General features: G+C 33.8%; 1 protein-coding gene across 1 annotated transcript; it reads left to right on the forward strand.

Annotated features, from left to right (window-relative positions):
• Positions 1-2,434: 2,434 nt before the first annotated feature.
• On the forward strand, positions 2,435-11,111 carry lancl1 (LanC antibiotic synthetase component C-like 1 (bacterial)). Its single transcript, XM_051104634.1, has 11 exons — positions 2,435-2,533; positions 3,283-3,381; positions 4,942-5,059; positions 5,208-5,415; positions 6,321-6,468; positions 7,467-7,613; positions 8,410-8,592; positions 9,294-9,470; positions 9,946-10,018; positions 10,272-10,350; positions 10,440-11,111. Exons 1-10 carry the CDS (start codon positions 2,456-2,458, stop codon positions 10,346-10,348), a joined length of 1,308 nt encoding a protein of 435 aa, XP_050960591.1. The 5' UTR covers positions 2,435-2,455; the 3' UTR covers positions 10,349-10,350; positions 10,440-11,111.
• Positions 11,112-14,411: the final 3,300 nt, after the last annotated feature.

The following is a 14,411-nucleotide window of genomic DNA, read 5'->3' on the forward strand; positions in this document are numbered from 1 at the left end:
TTAAACCCGTGTGCCGTACTGTAGGTCGTCACGTACAAAGAACGGGCCTGAACTTTGTCCTTTGAGGGTTAGTGGGAGAGCGGTGAAGAATAGAGAGGAGATCAGTATTCAGGCTGAGTTCCTGCCATGCTTCTATTAAGTAGGAGAGTAGCAGTCTGATTATCCACATTGTTGGCTGTGGTGGGAGTGGACTGTACTGGGCCATTTTTGCATTAACGTTCTGATCAAATTTTCATAACTCAATTTGGCGTAGGTTTGCATGTTGAGGATTGAGCACACTGGTAAAGCTCTCTCGTGCCTTTGCCCATGCAATACACCTTTTTCATGCCATTGTCGGTACAATGACAATACTGTAAGTCTTTTTGTGCTTATATTGCTCATAATTAGTCTATACTTGATTGCACATAAGTATATTTTTTGCTCAGATGTTGCTCTTTTTTATAGCTCATGAGGCACAGGCAGTTATGGAGTTATGCTCTAAACCCTCACATATGAAGTAATAGTACAAAAAAAAAATCTAATTTTTGGAACAGCTTATTGTACCTTTAGGCAAAGATTTAAAAAATGCATATATGTTTCTGTTGTTTTTATATTTGATACAACTTTTATGAGTCATATAGTATAGGAGAAAAGAAAAAAAAAGACATCTTATTCAAAAGGCCAAACTAAATAATAATAATAATAATAATAATAATAATAATAATAATAATAATAATAATAAAGCTTTGGTGAAATTTGGTGCAGATGTTGTTATTTATATGGACAAAAAGTAAGATGAAATTCTGACGGCTTGTTAATTAAAGATCTTTAAGATCAAAATCATGAAGGTCTTTATAACAGTACAGTTGTCACTCTGTATATCCTTATGATATGTCTCATGATCAAATCTCTGTAGTTTTTATTGTAGGGGGCAAAACATGTAATGCAATGCAATAAAATGATGATTGAGAGATGTACAAATAAACATTCCTCAAATGCCTTATGGTCGTATTTTATTCTCACATTTTAACATGGTTTTCTAAAAAACAAAAACAAAATAAATACATACATAAAAATTAAATAAAAAAGTATGTTCAGTCCAGTAAGTGTTCGTCTTAAATTTTACAAACAATATAAAGTTTTGTAATTAAACATCTCACTGTTTAAGAAAAAGTGGATCACATTACATTAAATTTTTAAGGACTGGGCCACACAGAGATTTTGCAGTAGAAAAATCTAAAGATTATAAAAGTTATCTATCAACATTATAATCATAAAAGCCATTTTATTGTTGGCTCTATTAATCTCCATAATTTCATAACCAAATTACCTGTCAGGTAAAAACACTGAGGATATTCCACATCAAAAGCTTCTTATTGACAAAAATGAAGCATTGGTTTCTAAAACGAAAATACTTTTTTTCCAGACCTGGAAAAGTAAATTAATAAATAAGTTAATAAAATCAAGGAAGTATATGATTATCTATCTATATATTTCCTTTTTAGACACTGAAACTAACAATTATTTAGATCTATTCAATGAGTTTTGAAAATCACTGAATTTGAAAGGTCATAGAAAGGTTAGATAAAACATGCATATGTGTTTTTCATGATTCAGACGCATCAGTGAACATCAGTCTATCAGAGCTCCATCGCCATGGCAGCAACATGACTGTGCTCTTCAGTGTTTCAGGGTCCATCACTATCATTCAGTCCCTCATGAATTATTTAAGTTCTGATGAGACTCTCAAAGAGGTTAAAGCAAATAGGATAATGCATATTCAAAAGCGATCATCTCTTTCCAGTAATTACTTTTTCAAAGTTTCTTTTAGCTAATTCCTTTGTTAGATGTCATGCTGTTTAAGTATCTGAACTTCATCTATGCGTCATTGCCTTTTAATATTAAAATTCATGAATGAACAAGTCATGGTTTAATGTTAAACAAGATTAATTGTTGAATTTTTGTCAAAGTTGTCATTTTTGTTTTATCTTATACTGCCTAAAACCAAAAGTAGCTATTTTATCTCATACTTTTTTATTAATTTTATATTATTCAAAGAAATAAGCCTATGAATAATTGCAATAAAAATGAGTATTTTATGATTATTTTTAATCCCTTCCCGACTGAAGCTGTAATGTAAACAGTTATCTTTTAAAACAAAAAATTAAAATTATACTCTTGGTGTCCAAAGTGTTGCAACACAAGTGTTGTTAATTCTTCTTCTTCTGCTTTTTTTTTTTTTTTTTTTTTTTTTTTTTTTGTTTTTTTTTTTTTTTATTGAAGATCACAGTAATAAGTTTAAATAACATTTATTATTATTGCATTTTTTTTTATTTAACCTTTTTCACCACTGAAATGGTGAAAAAAAAAATGAAAAAGAAAAAAGAAAATCCTATTTAATCTTAACTGTGAACTTTATTGTCTCATTCTGGCCTCTTCAAAAGCTAAATAGTGTAAAAAATCTCCTCAACACTAGATGGCTGCAGTGAGTCGTTTACGAGCAGTGCGTCCTGCGATCAGACAAGAAGAATTCAACAGTGCTGCACGCAGAGAGGTATGTTCATTGTCATAAATGTTGTTCGTAAAGGTATTTAGCAAGACTGCATTAAATTAGAAACATGTATTGCAGATTTATGAGCTATATACTTGTTTTCTGTGGTTTTTACATAAGTAATGTTATCCTCATATCTCATTAAAGAGTGTGTTCCTCGACCCCAGTTTACTTTCCCAAAATATATTATTCACAAATAAGTTTTTCGCAGGTATATAAAACAGTTAATTTAGTAAAGATAGAATGATCCGCATTTTATTAGTGTGCAACGGGACATTGGGCCTGTGCGTAGTCATTAGAAAGGCCCCAAACGCATATCAAAACATAATGGGCGTTTGGGCACTTTTTGAGTCTATAATGCAACAAAAAAGGTTCGGTTTAAACAAATGAAGGCACCTATGATGTGATGTGCAAAAATATTAAATTTAAAGGAACGTATGATACTTGTCTTCAAAATGTTCGACCCGAACATGCTTATCCATGCCCAAAATGTTTAGTTCACTTGCTCAAATGATTTACTAAATGTTACATTCGAACATTCGAACGCACGTTCAAACGTTCGATTTAAAAATTCAAATGTTTTTCTGATTCCCTATAATATTGACCGTGCCTGTGATGCTTCAAATGCGTTTTCTCTTTGTATTCTGATGTGCATATTATGGCCTAAATAATGTAAAACACAAACCAGTGTGTAGTGTATCTATCCTCTGCCGTTTTATAATCTCCTCTTGTATTATGCATCTTTTTTTCAGATCACTCCAAAAATGTCTGAACAACGAGCCATAAAGAATCCCTATCAAGATTACACTGGGCCTGGATGTGCGCAAGACCTGTTTGACATGCAGGGAAATGTGAGTGATTCCGAAACGTGACATTGGCAGAGATAACAAAAGAGCGCACATCCTTCACTCAAGTAGAAGTACAGATACTCATGTTTAAATATACTCTGGTAAAAGCAGAAGTACTGACTACACTTTTTAACTTAAGTTAAAGTAAAGAAGTATGTACTCAGACATGTACTTAAGTAAAAAGTACCTATTACTACTACCTGTCTTAGTGTCACGCTGGTAACTGGACCTCACATCATATTGACACATTAATACAAAATAACTTACATTTAAAGTTTGTTAGCTAATGAATGTATTAAGGTTAAACAACCACCATGTAGAACAGGGCCGGACTGGGACAAAATTTCAGGCTGGGAAATCTCAGACTCATCCAGGCCATCCCATACACCCACAACAAATTCTAAAACCATGGACAACCCTGTTTTTTTGTATGGCCATCACATTTAAATAAATGTTTAAAACCTTACGCTGGGACCTATCTCTCTGTGTCTCTCTTGGTGTGTGTTTGTTTTTTTCAGTCATTTTTAGAACTGTCTCCACCTTGTTGCAAAACAACCATTTCATTATATTCTATTAACAATTTTGTTTTAGTTCAATTTAAAGTATCACGTTATGATCAGATGTTGTTGTTTTATCTTAAATGGCTTAAATATTGTAGATTCAAGAAAACTATATTTTCTAAATTACCTAAATGTCAAAATGAGTACAATGATGATTACATCATGACAATATCTTTACAGAAAAATCCTATTACTGAACATGTTATTGCATTATCATGAGTCATATTTTTCTCTTACCAAAATTAATCATGGTTTATTACAGTAAAAGTATAGTAACCATTTTTTGTTTGTGTTTTTTTATTATTTAACGACAACCATAGTTTTACTACACATCTCATGGTTAGTGTAGCAAAACCATAGTTCACTTGTGGTTACCATGGTATAACTATAGTAACCATGGATTTTGGTTTTAATTTTCGTAAGTGTTGTGTTGTTATCTGCCCTAGCTCCCTCTGAATGGATAAAACTTTGTTTTATAACATTTGTTTGCTAAATTACTACTTTAACTTTACAGTAGATAATAATGATGTACTTTAGCATAGAGTTTTCTGAGCGATGATAGTAATTTAGTTTAGTTTCGTTTATAGTATTACTGCTGTAGTTTTGTCTTTGTTTACTTAGTTAAGCATTAAACTGCTAGCAACTCTTAGCAGCCTGTTAACAGATGAAACCGACCTGCGCTTGAAGTCAGCAGTTAGTACTAGACCTAGTCAGTAGTTTTGCCTCTATGATATTTGTGTAAAAAATGTAAGGAGTAAAAGTAAAAAGTAGTCAGAAAAAATAAATAGTGAAGTAAAGTACTGATACCAGAAAAAGATACTTAAGTGTAGTAACGTATTTGACTTCCCACCTCTGGACATGGGACCTCCTTAGATTACAAATATTGTGCTGTTCTTAGAATTATTGAAATTCCATAGTGATAAACATTCATTACCTTCACTAAATGACATTAATATGTGCTTTCATACCTGTATTCTCCTTTTTTTTTTTTTGCTCTGTGCAGTTGACCCAACATTTTGCCAGCCACATAAGCAGCAAGATCAGTGAGCTTCTGGCGATCTTGGAGAATGGACTGAAGAACGCTGACCCCAGAGACTGCACTGGCTACACAGGCTGGGCAGGTGAGAATACACGATACAGAGAGAGAATACACTGCACAATATAAGTTTTATTATCATCACATTGATACTAGTCATGTTCATGGGGTTTTTTTGTCGTAAAACTATTTGGCCCACATTGCTAACTAAGTCCCTTCTCTTCCAACTGCAGGCATTGCCGTGCTCTACCTGCATCTCCACAGCATCTTTGGAGACGTCTTGTTCCTCCAGAAGGCTCTGGACTATGTTAACCGCAGTCTGAGGAGTTTAACACAGCGCTGGGTGACCTTCCTCTGTGGGGATGCTGGGCCGCTGGCTGTTGCTGCGGTGGTCTATCATCGACTCCAGAAACCTCATGAGGCTGAGGAGTGTGTAAACAGGTCTGATGTTGTTTGATCCTGCTCTAACTCCATCTTTGTGTATGTTGAGTCAGTGACATCGCTCTTCGAATTGAAAGCATACATTTAAATATATAATCAAATTAAAAATGAATTTTTGTCTGCTGCAGAGTTTTTCAAAAATATGTGTCTCTGGACCACAAAACCAGTCATAAGTCACGGGTATATGGTAGCAATAGCCAGTAATACGTTATATGGGTCAAAATGATTGATTTTTCTTTAATGCCAAACATCATTAGGATGTTAAGTAAAGATTGTGTTCCATGAAGATATTTTGTAAATTTCGTACCATAAATGTATCAAAGATTATTTTTTAATTAGTAATATGTATTATTAAGAACTTTATTTAGACAACTTTATAGGCGGTTTTCTTAGTATCATTGTTGCCAAGTCGGAATTGGGCTACTTTAAAACTCTTGTCGCTGGATTTTTTTAATCTCAGCAATGTGATATTTAGCTCCTGGAATGTGAATTTTACCAGGGGAACCCTGCTAAAAATGTGCATTTTACCCCCCAGAATATTTTTTAAATACATTTTTTAAATTTATTTAATACTATTTTTTTGGCCAAAAAGAGAGATTATGGAAGGAGCAACTACCAAAATGTATTGTTTGTTGTCGGCTGTCCACATTGAATCTAATTTCCTTTGGATGGCTGGCTTGTTTAGGACTTACAACTACTTTAATGAAATTGCTCTGGAATTCTCCCAAGAGCTGGTGTTCATTAGAAATCTCATACTAAGACTCCAAGATGAGGGTGAAATGTAGAAGATTTCTTGGTCTGTAGGGCAGCTCAGCCTTTTCTGTTTCCCTTGTCTCTTTCTCAGTCTTGACAGGGTTCCATTCCCATGGGATCTTATTGTGATCTATTTGCTCGAATGTTTCCAGGCTGTTGCATTTGCACCAGTCAGTAGTGCAGGGGAAAGGAAGGCTTCCTGATGAGCTGCTCTATGGCAGAATGGGCTACCTTTACTCCCTCATCTTCATTAACCAGCAATTTCAGCAGGAGAAGATCCCCATTCAATATATTCAACAGGTCAGTCACCGTTCATCTGGCCTCAGACCTGACCGAAAGCTCATGACCTCATATTTTAACACAGGACACATGACTAGAATAAGTTATGTATGATGAAGGCAATATGTTGTACTCAACATGATCAAAATCTAGCCTTTTTAAATGCCCCTGGTCTTATTGGGGGAAAAAAATGTGATGATTTTTCATTAAAATGTAATATATTTCTCAGTGTCGGAAATTGCTTCTGCCATCTGCTGATGCAACCAAGAACATGCAGACAGTGAAAAATAATATATCTGAAATATACAAAAACAAAAGATAATATTGTAGCCTAACTTGCATAATCCAATCTCAATGGATAAAACCAAGCCCTACATTATTTCTAGTGTTTAAAAGATTTGTGTTTTTCAGTGACTGGAAATGAAATGTAAAAAGCAGGCCAGATGACCAGTATACTGCCTTTAAATTTTGCTGTCAGGATTTTTGATAGGAATTAATATTAATATTAATATTAATAATGATGCTGAAATATCAGCTTTGCGTCACAGGAATAAATTACATTTTAAAATATAATAAAATAGAAAACAGTTATTTCAAAATAGTAATATTATTTTAAAATATTACTGTTTTTACTGTATTTTAAGAACATAAAATTGTACAAGTATTACACTTTTGAATGAGATTATATATTTTGGAACTGACAATTGACAGTGAACCTATAAATATCTTGCAGTCTTTAAATATTGGCCAGTTACAAGCCTCAGTATATAAATTGTGACCCTGGACCAGATATTTTGTAAATTTCCTACCGTAAATATATCAAAACTTAATTGTTGATTAGTAATATGCATTGCTAAGAACTTCATTTGGACAACTTTAGAGGCGATTTTCTTAATTTTTTTTTTTTTTTTTTTTTTTTTGCACCATATTTTGAAATATGTCACTTTTTGAAAGTTAAATGCATTGGGAAAGCACATGTTTTGCCTTTGGTATTTGACCTGATCATGCATTTATTTCAGATCTGTGATGCAGTGTTGGCTTCAGGACAGAGCCTGTCTCAGAGAAACAGAATCCAGGAACAAAGCCCTCTGATGTATGAGTGGTATCAGGAGGAGTATGTGGGTGCCGCTCATGGACTGTCAGGGATCTACTACTACCTGATGCAGGTAAACACAATCAGTGTTGGGGGTCACGCATTACAAGTAACGCGAGTTACGTAATAATATTATTTTTTTCAAGTAACTAGTAAAGTAACACATTACTTTTTCAAATAAGTAACGCCAGTTACTTTTTCCCCCTTTATTGATTGACAAGTCTCCTGTCGGGAAATTGGGAGTGAACATGATGTTACTGTGTTCTAGACTAAATGTGAACATGCATTAATTCATCTCACTTACAAAAACAGATTCAGTATTCCTCAAAATGAATAAAAACAGTGAAATGCGAACTCAGAATATGACGCAACCCTGCAATAATTAAATATGTTAAATAAAACAAATATCCTTTATATATTTAAACCCATTTAATTAACCAGTGTCTTTGCTGCTGACTTTCGACGATGCAATTCAACCATACTAATAAGCAAAAATTACTTTAGATAAACTAACATATGTGCTTCATTTTTTTATAGCTGAAGAGTGATCTCCTGCATAAATGTACTTTTCTTTCAGCCTGAGGTGAATTCATTTCACTTCATTTCACTGGTGTAAAAGGGCTTTTACATTTGAATTGTTTCATATTAAAAACAAAGAAGCAAGCCCTGCCCAGATTTGAAAAGTAACGCAAAAGTAACTAAGTACCGTAATTAGTTATTTTTTCAGGGAGTAACACAAAATTGTGATGCATTACTTTTAAAAGTAACTTTCCCAAACACTGCTCACAATACCTTAATTATTGAGGCAGCAACAAGTCGAGGGACTTTGGTTGAAGTCATTTAAACAAATTTTAATTTTCTCCCTATAGCCTGGCTTTGTAGTTGGTGAGGACAGGGTTTCCTATCTAGTCAAACCCAGTGTGAACTACGTGTGTCAGCTGAAGTTTCCATCAGGCAATTACCCACCATGTGTTGGGGATTCTCGGGATCTACTGGTGCACTGGTGTCACGGCTCTCCTGGAATTATCTACATGTTGATACAGGCTTTTAAGGTACAAATCTCTGTCAATTCGTAATACATCTTTGGCATTTATTTAGGCAAAATCAAGAAAATTTAGACAAAAAGGCATCTTCATTCTGTTCAAGAGTTTACATACGTTGAACCACTTGTAATAGTTGCATATGAGTCCCTTAGTTGTCTTCAGTGTGAAAAGATAGATCTCAAAATCATACAGTCATTGTTTGAAAGGCTTCAAATACACAAAAATGCTGTGAAACCAAATAATTTGTGGACCTGAAGGATTTTTTTGAAGAACAGCAGGCAGTTTAACTGTTCAGGACAAACAAGGGACTCATGAACATCTATCACTAAACAAAAAAACATCTGTGGATCATTCAGATAACAACACAGTATTAATTATGAAGCGTATGTAAACTTTTGAACGGTGTCATTTTTATCATTTCAACTATTATTTTATCTTGTTGACTATATGTAAACATCTCTTAGTGAAATATCTTATTTAGGTCAGTACTACATAAAAAATAACATGTATTTTGTATGATCCCTCTTATATCACTCTTATCAACGTTATGTTTTATATGTACGTAAAATTATTTGTCATTTTTTTTAAACCAGCGTAACTCACAAGTTTTTAGCACTTGGTATTACAGTGCCATCAAGTGCAAGTAAACAACATTACACACAAGCAGACACATTCAGAAGCCTTAAAGAAACGTAACATCTCCTCTCCAGGTGTTTGGTGTGAGGCAGTATCTGGAGGATGCACTGCAGTGTGGGGAGGTGATCTGGCAGAGGGGTTTGCTGAAGAAAGGCTACGGCCTCTGTCATGGAGCAGCTGGAAATGCTTATGGCTTCCTGGCCCTTTACAAGATCACCCAGGATCCCAAACACCTTTACCGAGCCTGCATGGTGAGTCCGACTGCTCTCAACTTTACAATATATATTGTGTTATTATAGAGGGGTGATCATATAAAAAAAAAAAAAAATCTGATTTATTTTTCAAACATCTTAGACATTTAGGACATTTATTGATTTTTAAAGAAACAGTAACATTAAAGAGTCATGAAATACTACCATATCATTATATTTTTGATTATTTTTAGTCAAGAAGAGACCTTGACTATCATTATAAGTGAACTCCAGGGAAATCTGCAGTGATTAAAAGCCTTTTGAAAGAGTAAATCCCTACATGAAGCAGAGTGTTTATTCACAAGTGAAGTCTTTCTAACCACTTCAATGAAATGACATTGTCTCCGGGTTAATTTATGCATATTCTGTGCAACACATGAAGGCTGTTATAAATCATTGTGCTGTCAGGAGGGACCTGTCATTGCCTGTTGTGTGTACAGAGGCATGATGGGATTTGATGTCTTCTCATCTGCAGTTTGCAGACTGGTGCATGAATTATGGAAAACATGGCTGCCGGACTCCAGATACACCATTCTCACTGTTTGAAGGTAGAGTAAACTTTACACATGCATATCTGCACTCATGTCTCGTAAGTCTCATAAGTTTACCAAGGCTGCATTTAATTGATCAAAAATACATTAATGTGAAATATTCCTGCATTTTGTCTTTATTAATTATTTGATCCTTCAGAAATCATTCTAGTATGCTGATTTGCTGCTTAAGAAACATCAATATAGATGATAGGTTTGACTCTTGAATAATAAGTAAATACCTCCCTGTTTGTCATATTTTCTCATGAAGGGATGGCAGGCACAATTTATTTCCTGGCTGACATGCTGCAACCAGCTAGAGCCAAGTTCCCTGCTTTTGAGGTGTAAAGGTAAATATAAGTCTGCTTTTGAATGTTTAACTGTCCAGACATTATTATGCAAGTAAAACCCTTGTAAACTTCAATGTGCCTCATTCCAGACTGTTCCAGACGTTTGGGCTTTTTCGCTTAAGCTTTCTCGAGCGGGAAGAGCGCGTCCTCTGATGGTGGAATAGTACTGTCTCTCTCTGCATGTGCGTCTGCATGCCGCGGGTCTGTCACAAATCAATTTAAGTCTTATGAGTGGTGCTGTACATGTGGAGAACAGTACATCAGAGAAGGAATTTTCCCAGTAATGGATGGTGGTTGGGAATCTAGGCTGAATAGATGAGGGTCACTTTAGAACTATAAAAGAAAGCTGCTTTAAATAGTTCAGTATGCTTAACAGATTGCACTGATTTTGTGAATTTTTGATGTTACGTGTTTGATAGTATTATTTTTAAGAATATGACTTATTGCAAATTATTATTTTGATGTATTTGTTGGGATATATTGTAATATGACATCAAGGTAAAGTTTAGAATCGTTCTGAATTTTTAAGTGGAGTAAATTAGACAAAAACAACATCGTTAGGGTAACACTAAAACTGTTCATATGCATTCTGTAAAATCAATGCTCTGCTTTCTGTATTAGTAATGCACTTTCCCCTTTTTATCTCTTGATAATATTAGTAGTTATACCAGAGGATGTGCTGCAAACATGATTTTTTTTCTTTATCTGTTCATTTTCATTTGCCTTTCAACTGCACAGCAATAAAAATAAGGAAAACAGTAGGTTATGTCTAAGGTGGTCTGTTTACATTCTGTTATCACATCAACAAAGTCAACTGACTGCCACAACTTCCTCCACTAGGTGGAGCTATAAAACTCTGATTTAATATGATTTAGTACTTCAAAAATTTAAATCTTAATTTAAAAACTAAAATCCTAGTTTTGTTTTTTATTTAGCTGTACTTTCTGTAGCTGTATTTGAGCCTTCTTTTAATTCAAAATGTTCAATGAATGGAGATCAAGTCCACACACATACATGTGTGTATTATAATGTATATTGTGATGTTTTGTGGGTTTGCAAATTGTCAGCAATTTGATTAGTGTGTAGAATAATAATTTCAGGGATAATTTCATTTTAGTGTTTTTAATTAAGATTAAGATTTTTAAGGTTTTTTGCTCACTAAGCCTCTATTTATTTGATCTAAAATACAGCAAAAGCAGTAATATTGTGAATATTTTTACTATCTAAAATAACTGCTTTCTATTTGAATATATTTTAAAATGTAGAGGCGATGCGATGAAAAAAGACATTTATAATATTACAAAAGATTCAACGTTGAAATCACAGAAATAAATTACATTTTAAATTGTTCAAATAGAAAACAGTTATTTTAAGTATTAAAAATATTTTACAATTTTACTGTTCTTGCTGTACTTTGGATCAAATAAATGCAGGCTTGGTAAGCAGAAGTGACTTCTTTAAAAAAAAAAAAATCCTAAAAAAAAAACTTTTGACTGGTAGTGTAATTTGTAGTGAAAATTTAGCATTGGATTTAAAAATGTGCATTTTTACCAGTACTCTGTGTTTGAAGCGCACTATATATTTCACATATAAAAATGGGTGAGTTAAGGAGTCATTTACTCTCACTTGTAACCCTCTGGCAAATCCAAATAAGGCTCATACTTTCTCAAGGGCTGATGGACAATGCTTGGCCCATACGACGGCTTTTTTTAAACGCTAGACTCCTCAGTGTTGCTTCCAGCTGATCTGAGGTCAGTCTTGCTGTACGTAGGGTGTAATTGTACCGGCAGTCCCAGACATCTGAGGAACTGATCCCATATCAGAAGAGAGCAGCGTAACCTGAGGAGCCGCTTTACGATCTGGAGTTTGCTCGCTCAGTTGGACGTGGGGGTGTAAGGGGCTAAGACGTGTCAACCACCCTTGAGGTGCTACCGACCCTCTCAGAGAAACTCTAGAGAAACTCTACACCTCCTAAAAGAACGGCTAAATATAGAGATCATCTGCCCAGGGGCGAGGTCTTCAGCTCCATGACTTCTGCAGCTTTCAGAGGGAAGAGTCAATGTCTCAGGGCAGGACTGGAATGTCTCTGCATTGGCTGCAGTGCTAGTTTGTAGTAACACATCTAATTGACTGAAGGACAGTTACGCAGCATGAAAATATAAAAACTACACTCTTAAAAATAATGGCTTCAAAGTTGTTTTTGCAGTGATGCCATAGAAGAACCTTTTTTTGTTCTCCAAAGAACCTTTCAGTGAACAGTACACAAAAGAACCATCAGCATATTAGAATGATTTCTGAAGGATCAATTGACACTGAAGACTGGAGTAATGATGCTGAAATTCAGCTTTATATCCCAGAAATGAATTACGTTTTAAAATATATCCTAATAGAAAACAGTTGTTTTAAATTCTAATAAGATTTCACAATATTACTGACGACTTATTGTATTTTGATTAAATAAATGCAACGTACCAATCCCAAACTTTTGAACATTATGTATGTTTTGTGAATGCAATATTCCAACTTTTATTTTAATTCCACTCTTTAAAGCTCTTGCCTTGCAAAAGCATTTAATTCATTATTTATTTTTAAATTATTGATAAAATGACAGGGAGTGTCCTTTTTTCTTTATATTTAAAAAAAAAAAAAACATTTAGCTGAACTTTATATTCTTAACTTTTTTTATAAAAAAAAAAAAAAAAAAAACTAAATGGCAAAATAGTAGATTTTTTAAATTTAATTAATTAATTTAATTAATTGTTGATTTATTTATTTATGCTTTCTGGATGGCGGATTGGGGGAAGAAAAAAAAAAGTTTTTTTTACACACCTTGCGTTGCTTAAACTGGTTTGTGGGCAATGATTTATTTAGCTGTTCAATTCCAAAAAGTACCACAAATGTAGTCCATACAGCTCGAATGCTGCACAACAATAATACAGATCCTCTAAAGCCATATGATCGCTCTGTAGTGTGTTATGTGTATTCTGAGGAAACATCATAACATAAACACACCCTCACATGTGAAAATATAATAAGATGAAGGATTAGCAAAGATGTTAAGGAGCTTCTCACAAGAAAGACTGTAATGTGTGCACATCAGTGCTACAAAGCGTTGACAACATAACTCTAATGAAAAACAGCAGCAACACTGTAATGACTGATCTGCTAACTGCACGGCTGTTTGTTCTAGCTGTTTCACTAGGACCTTCTAGTTTGTTCTAGCAGTTTCATAGTGAACAGTTGATCTCATATATGTTATGTGACATTTAACCAGAGGCGGACAGTAGTAAAGTATTTTTACTCTGCTTTAAAAGTACTTTTCAAGTGTCTGTACTTTATCAATGTGTTTTTCTTTAGAAAACTTTACTGCACAACATTCCAAATAATAATATTGGATTTTTTACTGTACTTTGTTTCATATTAAATACCAATTACATACTTAATTACATTAGACAATACTTAATTACATTAGAAATCTAGTGCTTTCTTACTTTTACTAAAGTAAAAGTAGTGTAAAGATTTACTTGAGTACAAGAAAGGTAAAAAAACAACAACTTTTATTTATGAAGTCTAGTGCAATTAAAAGTATGATATTATGCTTTGGAATGTAGTGAAGTAAGATTTCCAAAGAAAAACACAATAAAGTGCAGATGCTTTTTAAATTCACTTGAGTAAAGTAAAAATACTTCACTACTGTCCACCTCTACATTTAACCTTCATGTTGTGATCTGGTCTCTTTGACCCAGGGAGGATTTTCTTTTTCCTAAAAATGTGTTAGTTAATGTTATTGCAGTGGCCTAACAGTAACTTATAGGCTCCCGCAAGGTATAACAACCTTCCAAAGAAAAAAATAAATAAATAAATAAATTTTGTACTTTTTGGGAACACTTGGGGTATTTCCAATCAAGAATAATCGACCTACAAAAAAAAAAATCTTGTAAAACTCTCATTATTCTTCTATATTATCACCCAATCTTGATCCTTGTTTTAATAAAAACACTATTTTTAACCTGGATGATGTCATACATTTTTAGAGAGAGATGTGACTGAAATGCAGTTGC

The sequence above is a fragment of the Labeo rohita genome, unplaced genomic scaffold, assembly GCF_022985175.1.
Source record: "Labeo rohita strain BAU-BD-2019 unplaced genomic scaffold, IGBB_LRoh.1.0 scaffold_76, whole genome shotgun sequence".
Taxonomy (NCBI): Eukaryota; Metazoa; Chordata; class Actinopteri; order Cypriniformes; family Cyprinidae; genus Labeo; species Labeo rohita.

Excerpts from the sequence above, each read along its gene's own strand:
- lancl1 (XM_051104634.1), top strand. The coding sequence starts at position 2,456 with ATGGCTGCAGTGAGTCGTTTACGAGCAGTGCGTCCTGCGATCAGACAA. Across the intron at positions 2,534-3,282 it reads ACAGTGCTGCACGCAGAGAG|ATCACTCCAAAAATGTCTGA; the intron begins GTATGTTCATTG and ends TCTTTTTTTCAG. Across the intron at positions 3,382-4,941 it reads TGTTTGACATGCAGGGAAAT|TTGACCCAACATTTTGCCAG; the intron begins GTGAGTGATTCC and ends TGCTCTGTGCAG.